Genomic DNA, 14,647 nt, shown 5'->3' on the forward strand with positions numbered 1-14,647 from the left:
AGCTGTGGGCTCTCTGGTAGTGAAGAACTTACCGGTACATCCCACTGCCGCAGTGATCACAAAAGATGATCCCAATCCAACGCACACTCCGAGGCTCCCGATCAGATAAGCAGCCGAAGTTGCAAAGTAGCTGGTCAAGAAGCCGAGCGCGCAGATGATGCTGCCAACAGACACCATCGGCCCGTTGCCGAAACGAGCCACCAGCGCGCTGCTGAATGGAGAACATATGAGGGACAATATCCCGATACGCCCAGAAATCCAGGAGGCTTCCATCGGGGAGGTATCAGGAAATTCCTCCATTATAGCAGCTCTCCAAACGGCGAAAGATTTCAAAAAGCCCGTCAGCAGAAAGGTGACCACAAAGGTCATGACGGATACCAACCATCCGTATCCACCATCAGGAGCGACGCGTTCACTTACAGTAACCCTTGGTTCGTTCAAGTCGATTACCGTGAAAGTGTCCAGCCAGGCTGAATTGCCACAACGAACGACATCGATGACGACGTTCTTGGCATCACGGCCCGAAACAGCCTTACCACCCACGAAAGACATGATTATTACCACGAATCCGTTAATACGAATCCACCGATAACTTGATGGAAAATTAAAAAGGTCGACTCCCGGCCGCAAAACGAGTAAACGAGGAACAGCGAGGAGCCGAGGGCGAGCGCGCGAGAAACAGATCCTTATATACCCTCGTGGCGAAAAATTTCTCCGAAATAATTGGAATATTCCGAGAATTTTTTCCAAAATTCGCTATAACATTTCAATGCAAGCCTCCAGTGCAACTAGTCGAAAAAATACCTAGAAATTTAGAGTAATTCCGAGAAATTTTACAAACTTTTATCCAACCCAAGGTACCAATGCAGACGACATCAAGTGATAGAATTTTAAACGAGAATATGTTTGTAGATTGACACTGAGGTTTCACATGGTTCAAATAATTATGTAAATACAGCTAATGTGTGAATGGGAAAACAAAGTTGTTCACCTCCATGTGTAAACACCAGCACGAAACATTTCAAATATCAGTTTACGTGTCAAAGTGTCGTAACCTGGGGGTAGCGGCTGCCAACAAAACATTTAGAAAGGGCAGCCGCACCAAAACATAGCAGAAGCAAAGGTACAAAAAAAATGAGAAGCAAAACAACGATTTCACCCTCCTTCGAACGCCCAAGAAAGTAGCTCTTTGCTTTGGTACGTTAAGATACAAAAAGTCGCAATGGACTTTTTCTTCCGCAGTCGCTCAACATCATCTTAAATGTTCCAAACATTTCGGAAAGCCACAGAAAAGGGGAAATAAAAAAATAAACTCGAAGAACTGAAGATTTTTTTATTAATTTTCTAAATTTTTAATTTTTTTTAATTTTTTTTTTTTTTTTTTTTTTGTAAAGCTTTCATTCCGACAGCTCTTTTTTGCGAGTTGTTGACCAGACAGGTATCAGCAACCTGTGCAATCACGTATCAGCATCAACTTTCTTTTCTGGGAAAGAGGCATACGAAGATAGCCAAAACTGCACCAATCCACAAAAAGACACTATTCAAGATGAGTAGTGATGGCAGTTCATCGGAAGTTGGAACTTCAGGGCTCACAAAGCGATAAATGACACCTGAGAGTCCCTGAAAGCAACGGGCCAGATTGAGAGTGTTGCTCATGTTACTGGCACCGTGATTGTAAGATAACACAAGTGGAATACAAATGTTCATCACTCCTGCGGCCAAAGAGCCGATGAAAGTGAGAACAGCCAGCTGCCAGAAGGCGTTGCAGACGATAGCCAAGACAGCACACAAAGCGCAGGTTGCCAGGGCAAAAGCGTACTCGGAAGTACGCCGGAAAGGAGACTTGGAGGCGAAAATGCCGTATATCAGTCTAGCGGAAAGATCAGCCAACTGTACGAGAAGTGTCAGTAGAGAGATACTATCCGCACTCGCACCAAGACTCTCGGCCCGACCGTTCATCTGCCTCAAGAAATGAGGACTTCCCATGTTTAACGCAAACACAGAAAAAGCCATCGTCAGGAACTGTGGCCGACGCAGATATCGCAGAGCCATCAGTTCCGCAATCTGGGAACGGGTTCTCCCCCAGAAGGTTCCTTCGCGGACAGGCTCGGTTTGTTCTTTTCGTTCTTCAACCTCAACCTCTTTCTCTTCCAGTGTGAAATGGCTTTCTGGATTGGCGTAAATCATTCCACTCAGAGAGAGAACAAAGAAAGTTCCGGACAACACCAGGAAAGCAGAGTGCAGCCCGAGCACACTGAAAATTGGTTCCAGTATGTAGGGCATAACGATAGCTCCCAGACATCCACCTGAGAGTGCGATCGACATAGCTGTGGGCTCTCTGGTAGTGAAGAACTTACCGGTACATCCCACTGCCGCAGTGATCACAAAAGATGATCCCAATCCAACGCACACTCCGAGGCTCCCGATCAGATAAGCAGCCGAAGTTGCAAAGTAGCTGGTCAAGAAGCCGAGCGCGCAGATGATGCTGCCAACAGACACCATCGGCCCGTTGCCGAAACGAGCCACCAGCGCGCTGCTGAATGGAGAACATATGAGGGACAATGTCCCGATACGCCCAGAAATCCAGGAGGCTTCCATCGGGGAGGTATCAGGAAATTCCTCCATTATAGCAGCTCTCCAAACGGCGAAAGATTTCAAAAAGCCCGTCAGCAGAAAGGTGACCACAAAGGTCATGACGGATACCAACCATCCGTATCCACCATCAGGAGCGACGCGTTCACTTACAGTAACCCTTGGTTCGTTCAAGTCGATTACCGTGAAAGTGTCCAGCCAGGCTGAATTGCCACAACGAACGACATCGATGACGACGTTCTTGGCATCACGGCCCGAAACAGTCTTACCACCCACGAAAGACATGATTATTACCACGAATCCGTTAATACGAATCCACCGATAACTTGATGGAAAATTAAAAAGGTCGACTCCCGGCCGCAAAACGAGTAAACGATAAATCGAGTAAACGAGGAACAGCGAGGAGCCGAGGGCGAGCGCGCGAGAAACAGATCCTTATATACCCTCGTGGTGAAAAATTTCTCCGAAATAATTGGAAAATTCCGAGAATTTTTTCCAAAATTCGCTATAACATTTCAATGCAAGCCTCCAGTGCAACTAGTCGAAAAAATACCTAGAAATTTAGAGTAATTCCGAGAAATTTTACAAACTTTTATCCAACCCAAGGTACCAATGCAGACGACATCAAGTGATAGAATTTTAAACGAGAATATGTTTGTAGATTGACACTGAGGTTTCACATGGTTCAAATAATTATGTAAATACAGCTAATGTGTGAATGGGAAAACAAAGTTGTTCACCTCCATGTGTAAACACCAGCACGAAACATTTCAAATATCAGTTTACGTGTCAAAGTGTCGTAACCTGGGGGTAGCGGCTGCCAACAAAACATTTAGAAAGGGCAGCCGCACCAAAACATAGCAGAAGCAAAGGTACAAAAAAAATGAGAAGCAAAACAACGATTTCACCCTCCTTCGAACGCCCAAGAAAGTAGCTCTTTGCTTTGGTACGTTAAGATACAAAAAGTCGCAATGGACTTTTTCTTCCGCAGTCGCCCAACATCATCTTAAATGTTCCAAACATTTCGGAAAGCCACAGAAAAGGGGAAATAAAAAAATAAACTCGAAGAACTCAAGATTTTTTTATTAATTTTCTAAATTTTTAATTTTTTTTAATTTTTTTTTTTTTTTTTTTTTTGTAAAGCTTTCATTCCGACAGCTCTTTTTTTGCGAGTTGTTGACCAGACAGGTATCAGCAACCTGTGCAATAACGTATCAGCATCAACTTTCTTTTCTGGGAAAGAGGCATACGAAGATAGTCAAAACTGCACCAATCCACAAAAAGACACTATTCAAGATGAGTAGTGATGGCAGTTCATCGGAAGTTGGAACTTCAGGGCTCACAAAGCGATAAATGACACCTGAGAGTCCCTGAAAGCAACGGGCCAGATTGAGAGTGTTGCTCATGTTACTGGCACCGTGATTGTAAGATAACACAAGTGGAATACAAATGTTCATCACTCCTGCGGCCAAAGAGCCGATGAAAGTGAGAACAGCCAGCTGCCAGAAGGCGTTGCAGACGATAGCCAAGACAGCACACAAAGCGCAGGTTGCCAGGGCAAAAGCGTACTCGGAAGTACGCCGGAAAGGAGACTTGGAGGCGAAAATGCCGTATATCAGTCTAGCGGAAAGATCAGCCAACTGTACGAGAAGTGTCAGTAGAGAGATACTGTCCGCACTCGCACCAAGACTCTCGGCCCGACCGTTCATCTGTCTCAAGAAATGAGGACTTCCCATGTTTAACGCAAACACAGAAAAAGCCATCGTCAGGAACTGTGGCCGACGCAGATATCGCAGAGCCATCAGTTCCGCAATCTGGGAACGGTTTCTCCCCCAGAAGGTTTCTTCGCGGACAGGCTCGGTTTGTTCTTTTCGTTCTTCAACCTCAACCTCTTTCTCTTCCAGTGTGAAATGACTTTCTGGATTGGCGTAAATCATTCCACTCAGAGAGAGAACAAAGAAAGTTCCGGACAACACCAGGAAAGCAGAGTGCAGCCCGAGCACACTGAAAATTGGTTCCAGTATGTAGGGCATAACGATAGCTCCCAGACATCCACCTGAGAGTGCGATCGACATAGCTGTGGGCTCTCTGGTAGTGAAGAACTTACCGGTACATCCCACTGCCGCAGTGATCACAAAAGATGATCCCAATCCAACGCACACTCCGAGGCTCCCGATCAGATAAGCAGCCGAAGTTGCAAAGTAGCTGGTCAAGAAGCCGAGCGCGCAGATGATGCTGCCAACAGACACCATCGGCCCGTTGCCGAAACGAGCCACCAGCGCGCTGCTGAATGGAGAACATATGAGGGACAATGTCCCGATACGCCCAGAAATCCAGGAGGCTTCCATCGGGGAGGTATCAGGAAATTCCTCCATTATAGCAGCTCTCCAAACGGCGAAAGATTTCAAAAAGCCCGTCAGCAGAAAGGTGACCACAAAGGTCATGACGGATACCAACCATCCGTATCCACCATCAGGAGCGACGCGTTCACTTACAGTAACCCTTGGTTCGTTCAAGTCGATTACCGTGAAAGTGTCCAGCCAGGCTGAATTGCCACAACGAACGACATCGATGACGACGTTCTTGGCATCACGGCCCGAAACAGCCTTACCACCAACGAAAGACATGATTATTACCACGAATCCGTTAATACGAATCCACCGATAACTTGATGGAAAATTAAAAAGGTCGACTCCCGGCCGCAAAACGAGTAAACGATAACTCAAGTAAACGAGGAACAGCGAGGAGCCGAGGGCGAGCGCGCGAGAAACAGATCCTTATATACCCTCGTGGCGAAAAATTTCTCCGAAATAATTGGAAAATTCCGAGAATTTTTTCCAAAATTCGCTATAACATTTCAATGCAAGCCTCCAGTGCAACTAGTCGAAAAAATACCTAGAAATTTAGAGTAATTCCGAGAAATTTTACAAACTTTTATCCAACCCAAGGTACCAATGCAGACGACATCAAGTGATAGAATTTTAAACGAGAATATGTTTGTAGATTGACACTGAGGTTTCACATGGTTCAAATAATTATGTAAATACAGCTAATGTGTGAATGGGAAAACAAAGTTGTTCACCTCCATGTGTAAACACCAGCACGAAACATTTCAAATATCAGTTTACGTGTCAAAGTGTCGTAACCTGGGGGTAGCGGCTGCCAACAAAACATTTAGAAAGGGCAGCCGCACCAAAACATAGCAGAAGCAAAGGTACAAAAAAAATGAGAAGCAAAACAACGATTTCACCCTCCTTCGAACGCCCAAGAAAGTAGCTCTTTGCTTTGGTACGTTAAGATACAAAAAGTCGCAATGGACTTTTTCTTCCGCAGTCGCCCAACATCATCTTAAATGTTCCAAACATTTCGGAAAGCCACAGAAAAGGGGAAATAAAAAAATAAACTCGAAGAACTCAAGATTTTTTTATTAATTTTCTAAATTTTTAATTTTTTTTAATTTTTTTTTTTTTTTTGTAAGGCTTTCATTCCGACAGCTCTTTTTTTGCGAGTTGTTGACCAGACAGGTATCAGCAACCTGTGCAATCACGTATCAGCATCAACTTTCTTTTCTGGGAAAGAGGCATACGAAGATAGCCAAAACTGCACCAATCCACAAAAAGACACTATTCAAGATGAGTAGTGATGGCAGTTCATCGGAAGTTGGAACTTCAGGGCTCACAAAGCGATAAATGACACCTGAGAGTCCCTGAAAGCAACGGGCCAGATTGAGAGTGTTGCTCATGTTACTGGCACCGTGATTGTAAGATAACACAAGTGGAATACAAATGTTCATCACTCCTGCGGCCAAAGAGCCGATGAAAGTGAGAACAGCCAGCTGCCAGAAGGCGTTGCAGACGATAGCCAAGACAGCACACAAAGCGCAGGTTGCCAGGGCAAAAGCGTACTCGGAAGTACGCCGGAAAGGAGACTTGGAGGCGAAAATGCCGTATATCAGTCTAGCGGAAAGATCAGCCAACTGTACGAGAAGTGTCAGTAGAGAGATACTGTCCGCACTCGCACCAAGACTCTCGGCCCGACCGTTCATCTGTCTCAAGAAATGAGGACTTCCCATGTTTAACGCAAACACAGAAAAAGCCATCGTCAGGAACTGTGGCCGACGCAGATATCGCAGAGCCATCAGTTCCGCAATCTGGGAACGGGTTCTCCCCCAGAAGGTTTCTTCGCGGACAGGCTCGGTTTGTTCTTTTCGTTCTTCAACCTCAACCTCTTTCTCTTCCAGTGTGAAATGACTTTCTGGATTGGCGTAAATCATTCCACTCAGAGAGAGAACAAAGAAAATTCCGGACAACACCAGGAAAGCAGAGTGCAGCCCGAGCACACTGAAAATTGGTTCCAGTATGTAGGGCATAACGATAGCTCCCAGACATCCACCTGAGAGTGCGATCGACATAGCTGTGGGCTCTCTGGTAGTGAAGAACTTACCGGTACATCCCACTGCCGCAGTGATCACAAAAGATGATCCCAATCCAACGCACACTCCGAGGCTCCCGATCAGATAAGCAGGCGAAGTTGCAAAGTAGCTGGTCAAGAAGCCGAGCGCGCAGATGATGCTGCCAACAGACACCATCGGCCCGTTGCCGAAACGAGCCACCAGCGCGCTGCTGAATGGAGAACATATGAGGGACAATGTCCCGATACGCCCAGAAATCCAGGAGGCTTCCATCGGGGAGGTATCAGGAAATTCCTCCATTATAGCAGCTCTCCAAACGGCGAAAGATTTCAAAAAGCCCGTCAGCAGAAAGGTGACCACAAAGGTCATGACGGATACCAACCATCCGTATCCACCATCAGGAGCGACGCGTTCACTTACAGTAACCCTTGGTTCGTTCAAGTCGATTACCGTGAAAGTGTCCAGCCAGGCTGAATTGCCACAACGAACGACATCGATGACGACGTTCTTGGCATCACGGTACGAAACAGCCTTACCACCCACGAAAGACATGATTATTACCACGAATCCGTTAATACGAATCCACCGATAACTTGATGGAAAATTAAAAAGGTCGACTCCCGGCCGCAAAACGAGTAAACGAGGAACAGCGAGGAGCCGAGGGCGAGCGCGCGAGAAACAGATCCTTATATACCCTCGTGGTGAAAAATTTCTCCGAAATAATTGGAAAATTCCGAGAATTTTTTCCAAAATTCGCTATAACATTTCAATGCAAGCCTCCAGTGCAACTAGTCGAAAAAATACCTAGAAATTTAGAGTAATTCCGAGAAATTTTACAAACTTTTATCCAACCCAAGGTACCAATGCAGACGACATCAAGTGATAGAATTTTAAACGAGAATATGTTTGTAGATTGACACTGAGGTTTCACATGGTTCAAATAATTATGTAAATACAGCTAATGTGTGAATGGGAAAACAAAGTTGTTCACCTCCATGTGTAAACACCAGCACGAAACATTTCAAATATCAGTTTACGTGTCAAAGTGTCGTAACCTGGGGGTAGCGGCTGCCAACAAAACATTTAGAAAGGGCAGCCGCACCAAAACATAGCAGAAGCAAAGGTACAAAAAAAATGAGAAGCAAAACAACGATTTCACCCTCCTTCGAACGCCCAAGAAAGTAGCTCTTTGCTTTGGTACGTTAAGATACAAAAAGTCGCAATGGACTTTTTCTTCCGCAGTCGCTCAACATCATCTTAAATGTTCCAAACATTTCGGAAAGCCACAGAAAAGGGGAAATAAAAAAATAAACTCGAAGAACTGAAGATTTTTTTATTAATTTTCTAAATTTTTAATTTTTTTTAATTTTTTTTTTTTTTTTTGTAAAGCTTTCATTCCGACAGCTCTTTTTTTGCGAGTTGTTGACCAGACAGGTATCAGCAACCTGTGCAATCACGTATCAGCATCAACTTTCTTTTCTGGGAAAGAGGCATACGAAGATAGCCAAAACTGCACCAATCCACAAAAAGACACTATTCAAGATGAGTAGTGATGGCAGTTCATCGGAAGTTGGAACTTCAGGGCTCACAAAGCGATAAATGACACCTGAGAGTCCCTGAAAGCAACGGGCCAGATTGAGAGTGTTGCTCATGTTACTGGCACCGTGATTGTAAGATAACACAAGTGGAATACAAATGTTCATCACTCCTGCGGCCAAAGAGCCGATGAAAGTGAGAACAGCCAGCTGCCAGAAGGCGTTGCAGACGATAGCCAAGACAGCACACAAAGCGCAGGTTGCCAGGGCAAAAGCGTACTCGGAAGTACGCCGGAAAGGAGACTTGGAGGCGAAAATGCCGTATATCAGTCTAGCGGAAAGATCAGCCAACTGTACGAGAAGTGTCAGTAGAGAGATACTATCCGCACTCGCACCAAGACTCTCGGCCCGACCGTTCATCTGCCTCAAGAAATGAGGACTTCCCATGTTTAACGCAAACACAGAAAAAGCCATCGTCAGGAACTGTGGCCGACGCAGATATCGCAGAGCCATCAGTTCCGAAATCTGGGAACGGGTTCTCCCCCAGAAGGTTCCTTCGCGGACAGGCTCGGTTTGTTCTTTTCGTTCTTCAACCTCAACCTCTTTCTCTTCCAGTGTGAAATGGCTTTCTGGATTGGCGTAAATCATTCCACTCAGAGAGAGAACAAAGAAAGTTCCGGACAACACCAGGAAAGCAGAGTGCAGCCCGAGCACACTGAAAATTGGTTCCAGTATGTAGGGCATAACGATAGCTCCCAGACATCCACCTGAGAGTGCGATCGACATAGCTGTGGGCTCTCTGGTAGTGAAGAACTTACCGGTACATCCCACTGCCGCAGTGATCACAAAAGATGATCCCAATCCAACGCACACTCCGAGGCTCCCGATCAGATAAGCAGCCGAAGTTGCAAAGTAGCTGGTCAAGAAGCCGAGCGCGCAGATGATGCTGCCAACAGACACCATCGGCCCGTTGCCGAAACGAGCCACCAGCGCGCTGCTGAATGGAGAACATATGAGGGACAATGTCCCGATACGCCCAGAAATCCAGGAGGCTTCCATCGGGGAGGTATCAGGAAATTCCTCCATTATAGCAGCTCTCCAAACGGCGAAAGATTTCAAAAAGCCCGTCAGCAGAAAGGTGACCACAAAGGTCATGACGGATACCAACCATCCGTATCCACCATCAGGAGCGACGCGTTCACTTACAGTAACCCTTGGTTCGTTCAAGTCGATTACCGTGAAAGTGTCCAGCCAGGCTGAATTGCCACAACGAACGACATCGATGACGACGTTCTTGGCATCACGGCCCGAAACAGCCTTACCACCAACGAAAGACATGATTATTACCACGAATCCGTTAATACGAATCCACCGATAACTTGATGGAAAATTAAAAAGGTCGACTCCCGGCCGCAAAACGAGTAAACGATAAATCGAGTAAACGAGGAACAGCGAGGAGCCGAGGGCGAGCGCGCGAGAAACAGATCCTTATATACCCTCGTGGCGAAAAATTTCTCCGAAATAATTGGAATATTCCGAGAATTTTTTCCAAAATTCGCTATAACATTTCAATGCAAGCCTCCAGTGCAACTAGTCGAAAAAATACCTAGAAATTTAGAGTAATTCCGAGAAATTTTACAAACTTTTATCCAACCCAAGGTACCAATGCAGACGACATCAAGTGATAGAATTTTAAACGAGAATATGTTTGTAGATTGACACTGAGGTTTCACATGGTTCAAATAATTATGTAAATACAGCTAATGTGTGAATGGGAAAACAAAGTTGTTCACCTCCATGTGTAAACACCAGCACGAAACATTTCAAATATCAGTTTACGTGTCAAAGTGTCGTAACCTGGGGGTAGCGGCTGCCAACAAAACATTTAGAAAGGGCAGCCGCACCAAAACATAGCAGAAGCAAAGGTACAAAAAAAATGAGAAGCAAAACAACGATTTCACCCTCCTTCGAACGCCCAAGAAAGTAGCTCTTTGCTTTGGTACGTTAAGATACAAAAAGTCGCAATGGACTTTTTCTTCCGCAGTCGCTCAACATCATCTTAAATGTTCCAAACATTTCGGAAAGCCACAGAAAAGGGGAAATAAAAAAATAAACTCGAAGAACTGAAGATTTTTTTATTAATTTTCTAAATTTTTAATTTTTTTTAATTTTTTTTTTTTTTTTTGTAAAGCTTTCATTCCGACAGCTCTTTTTTTGCGAGTTGTTGACCAGACAGGTATCAGCAACCTGTGCAATCACGTATCAGCATCAACTTTCTTTTCTGGGAAAGAGGCATACGAAGATAGCCAAAACTGCACCAATCCACAAAAAGACACTATTCAAGATGAGTAGTGATGGCAGTTCATCGGAAGTTGGAACTTCAGGGCTCACAAAGCGATAAATGACACCTGAGAGTCCCTGAAAGCAACGGGCCAGATTGAGAGTGTTGCTCATGTTACTGGCACCGTGATTGTAAGATAACACAAGTGGAATACAAATGTTCATCACTCCTGCGGCCAAAGAGCCGATGAAAGTGAGAACAGCCAGCTGCCAGAAGGCGTTGCAGACGATAGCCAAGACAGCACACAAAGCGCAGGTTGCCAGGGCAAAAGCGTACTCGGAAGTACGCCGGAAAGGAGACTTGGAGGCGAAAATGCCGTATATCAGTCTAGCGGAAAGATCAGCCAACTGTACGAGAAGTGTCAGTAGAGAGATACTGTCCGCACTCGCACCAAGACTCTCGGCCCGACCGTTCATCTGCCTCAAGAAATGAGGACTTCCCATGTTTAACGCAAACACAGAAAAAGCCATCGTCAGGAACTGTGGCCGACGCAGATATCGCAGAGCCATCAGTTCCGCAATCTGGGAACGGGTTCTCCCCCAGAAGGTTCCTTCGCGGACAGGCTCGGTTTGTTCTTTTCGTTCTTCAACCTCAACCTCTTTCTCTTCCAGTGTGAAATGGCTTTCTGGATTGGCGTAAATCATTCCACTCAGAGAGAGAACAAAGAAAGTTCCGGACAACACCAGGAAAGCAGAGTGCAGCCCGAGCACACTGAAAATTGGTTCCAGTATGTAGGGCATAACGATAGCTCCCAGACATCCACCTGAGAGTGCGATCGACATAGCTGTGGGCTCTCTGGTAGTGAAGAACTTACCGGTACATCCCACTGCCGCAGTGATCACAAAAGATGATCCCAATCCAACGCACACTCCGAGGCTCCCGATCAGATAAGCAGCCGAAGTTGCAAAGTAGCTGGTCAAGAAGCCGAGCGCGCAGATGATGCTGCCAACAGACACCATCGGCCCGTTGCCGAAACGAGCCACCAGCGCGCTGCTGAATGGAGAACATATGAGGGACAATGTCCCGATACGCCCAGAAATCCAGGAGGCTTCCATCGGGGAGGTATCAGGAAATTCCTCCATTATAGCAGCTCTCCAAACGGCGAAAGATTTCAAAAAGCCCGTCAGCAGAAAGGTGACCACAAAGGTCATGACGGATACCAACCATCCGTATCCACCATCAGGAGCGACGCGTTCACTTACAGTAACCCTTGGTTCGTTCAAGTCGATTACCGTGAAAGTGTCCAGCCAGGCTGAATTGCCACAACGAACGACATCGATGACGACGTTCTTGGCATCATGGCCCGAAACAGCCTTACCACCAACGAAAGACATGATTATTATCACGAATCCGTTAATACGAATCCACCGATAACTTGATGGAAAATTAAAAAGGTCGACTCCCGGCCGCAAAACGAGTAAACGATAAATCGAGTAAACGAGGAACAGCGAGGAGCTGAGGGCGAGCGCGCGAGAAACAGATCCTTATATACCCTCGTGGCGAAAAATTTCTCCGAAATAATTGGAATATTCCGAGAATTTTTTCCAAAATTCGCTATAACATTTCAATGCAAGCCTCCAGTGCAACTAGTCGAAAAAATACCTAGAAATTTAGAGTAATTCCGAGAAATTTTACAAACTTTTATCCAACCCAAGGTACCAATGCAGACGACATCAAGTGATAGAATTTTAAACGAGAATATGTTTGTAGATTGACACTGAGGTTTCACATGGTTCAAATAATTATGTAAATACAGCTAATGTGTGAATGGGAAAACAAAGTTGTTCACCTCCATGTGTAAACACCAGCACGAAACATTTCAAATATCAGTTTACGTGTCAAAGTGTCGTAACCTGGGGGTAGCGGCTGCCAACAAAACATTTAGAAAGGGCAGCCGCACCAAAACATAGCAGAAGCAAAGGTACAAAAAAAATGAGAAGCAAAACAACGATTTCACCCTCCTTCGAACGCCCAAGAAAGTAGCTCTTTGCTTTGGTACGTTAAGATACAAAAAGTCGCAATGGACTTTTTCTTCCGCAGTCGCCCAACATCATCTTAAATGTTCCAAACATTTCGGAAAGCCACAGAAAAGGGGAAATAAAAAAATAAACTCGAAGAACTGAAGATTTTTTTATTAATTTTGTAAATTTTTAATTTTTTTTAATTTTTTTTTTTTTTTTGTAAAGCTTTCATTCCGACAGCTCTTTTTTTGCGAGTTGTTGACCAGACAGGTATCAGCAACCTGTGCAATCACGTATCAGCATCAACTTTCTTTTCTGGGAAAGAGGCATACGAAGATAGCCAAAACTGCACCAATCCACAAAAAGACACTATTCAAGATGAGTAGTGATGGCAGTTCATCGGAAGTTGGAACTTCAGGGCTCACAAAGCGATAAATGACACCTGAGAGTCCCTGAAAGCAACGGGCCAGATTGAGAGTGTTGCTCATGTTACTGGCACCGTGATTGTAAGATAACACAAGTGGAATACAAATGTTCATCACTCCTGCGGCCAAAGAGCCGATGAAAGTGAGAACAGCCAGGTGCCAGAAGGCGTTGCAGACGATAGCCAAGACAGCACACAAAGCGCAGGTTGCCAGGGCAAAAGCGTACTCGGAAGTACGCCGGAAAGGAGACTTGGAGGCGAAAATGCCGTATATCAGTCTAGCGGAAAGATCAGCCAACTGTACGAGAAGTGTCAGTAGAGAGATACTGTCCGCACTCGCACCAAGACTCTCGGCCCGACCGTTCATCTGCCTCAAGAAATGAGGACTTCCCATGTTTAACGCAAACACAGAAAAAGCCATCGTCAGGAACTGTGGCCGACGCAGATATCGCAGAGCCATCAGTTCCGCAATCTGGGAACGGGTTCTCCCCCAGAAGGTTCCTTCGCGGACAGGCTCGGTTTGTTCTTTTCGTTCTTCAACCTCAACCTCTTTCTCTTCCAGTGTGAAATGGCTTTCTGGATTGGCGTAAATCATTCCACTCAGAGAGAGAACAAAGAAAGTTCCGGACAACACCAGGAAAGCAGAGTGCAGCCCGAGCACACTGAAAATTGGTTCCAGTATGTAGGGCATAACCATAGCTCCCAGACATCCACCTGAGAGTGCGATCGACATAGCTGTGGGCTCTCTGGTAGTGAAGAACTTACCGGTACATCCCACTGCCGCAGTGATCACAAAAGATGATCCCAATCCAACGCACACTCCGAGGCTCCCGATCAGATAAGCAGCCGAAGTTGCAAAGTAGCTGGTCAAGAAGCCGAGCGCGCAGATGATGCTGCCAACAGACACCATCGGCCCGTTGCCGAAACGAGCCACCAGCGCGCTGCTGAATGGAGAACATATGAGGGACAATGTCCCGATACGCCCAGAAATCCAGGAGGCTTCCATCGGGGAGGTATCAGGAAATTCCTCCATTATAGCAGCTCTCCAAACGGCGAAAGATTTCAAAAAGCCCGTCAGCAGAAAGGTGACCACAAAGGTCATGACGGATACCAACCATCCGTATCCACCATCAGGAGCGACGCGTTCACTTACAGTAACCCTTGGTTCGTTCAAGTCGATTACCGTGAAAGTGTCCAGCCAGGCTGAATTGCCACAACGAACGACATCGATGACGACGTTCTTGGCATCATGGCCCGAAACAGCCTTACCACCAACGAAAGACATGATTATTACCACGAATCCGTTAATACGAATCCACCGATAACTTGATGGAAAATTAAAAAGGTCGACTCCCGGCCGCAAAACGAGTAAACGATAAATCG

General features: G+C 45.7%; 6 protein-coding genes across 6 annotated transcripts; all 6 read right to left on the minus strand.

The window, feature by feature from the left end:
- Positions 1-1,470: 1,470 nt before the first annotated feature.
- LOC149063686 (monocarboxylate transporter 12-like) lies at positions 1,471-2,877 on the minus strand. Its single transcript, XM_089255726.1, has one exon. It carries the CDS (start codon positions 2,875-2,877, stop codon positions 1,471-1,473), a length of 1,407 nt encoding a protein of 468 aa, XP_089111852.1.
- A 935-nt stretch (positions 2,878-3,812) lies between these two features.
- Positions 3,813-5,219, minus strand: LOC149063687 (monocarboxylate transporter 12-like). The gene has a single exon (XM_089255727.1). It carries the CDS (start codon positions 5,217-5,219, stop codon positions 3,813-3,815), a length of 1,407 nt encoding a protein of 468 aa, XP_089111853.1.
- A 929-nt stretch (positions 5,220-6,148) lies between these two features.
- LOC149063688 (monocarboxylate transporter 12-like) lies at positions 6,149-7,555 on the minus strand. The gene has a single exon (XM_089255728.1). It carries the CDS (start codon positions 7,553-7,555, stop codon positions 6,149-6,151), a length of 1,407 nt encoding a protein of 468 aa, XP_089111854.1.
- A 914-nt stretch (positions 7,556-8,469) lies between these two features.
- Positions 8,470-9,876, minus strand: LOC149063689 (monocarboxylate transporter 12-like). Its single transcript, XM_089255730.1, has one exon. It carries the CDS (start codon positions 9,874-9,876, stop codon positions 8,470-8,472), a length of 1,407 nt encoding a protein of 468 aa, XP_089111856.1.
- A 930-nt stretch (positions 9,877-10,806) lies between these two features.
- LOC149063690 (monocarboxylate transporter 12-like) lies at positions 10,807-12,213 on the minus strand. The gene has a single exon (XM_089255731.1). It carries the CDS (start codon positions 12,211-12,213, stop codon positions 10,807-10,809), a length of 1,407 nt encoding a protein of 468 aa, XP_089111857.1.
- A 929-nt stretch (positions 12,214-13,142) lies between these two features.
- On the minus strand, positions 13,143-14,549 carry LOC149063691 (monocarboxylate transporter 12-like). The gene has a single exon (XM_089255732.1). The coding sequence runs from the start codon at positions 14,547-14,549 to the stop codon at positions 13,143-13,145; it is 1,407 nt and encodes a 468-aa protein (XP_089111858.1).
- Between the last annotated feature and the right edge of the window lie 98 nt (positions 14,550-14,647).

Source organism: Pholcus phalangioides, unplaced genomic scaffold (genome assembly GCF_987345545.1).
Source record: "Pholcus phalangioides strain wild (caught in Gottingen) unplaced genomic scaffold, Ppha-v1.0 ptg000172l_1, whole genome shotgun sequence".
NCBI lineage: Eukaryota > Metazoa > Arthropoda > Arachnida > Araneae > Pholcidae > Pholcus > Pholcus phalangioides.

Excerpts from the sequence above, each read along its gene's own strand:
- LOC149063686 (XM_089255726.1), bottom strand. The coding sequence starts at position 2,877 with ATGTCTTTCGTGGGTGGTAAGACTGTTTCGGGCCGTGATGCCAAGAAC.
- LOC149063687 (XM_089255727.1), bottom strand. The coding sequence starts at position 5,219 with ATGTCTTTCGTTGGTGGTAAGGCTGTTTCGGGCCGTGATGCCAAGAAC.
- LOC149063688 (XM_089255728.1), bottom strand. The coding sequence starts at position 7,555 with ATGTCTTTCGTGGGTGGTAAGGCTGTTTCGTACCGTGATGCCAAGAAC.
- LOC149063689 (XM_089255730.1), bottom strand. The coding sequence starts at position 9,876 with ATGTCTTTCGTTGGTGGTAAGGCTGTTTCGGGCCGTGATGCCAAGAAC.
- LOC149063690 (XM_089255731.1), bottom strand. The coding sequence starts at position 12,213 with ATGTCTTTCGTTGGTGGTAAGGCTGTTTCGGGCCATGATGCCAAGAAC.
- LOC149063691 (XM_089255732.1), bottom strand. The coding sequence starts at position 14,549 with ATGTCTTTCGTTGGTGGTAAGGCTGTTTCGGGCCATGATGCCAAGAAC.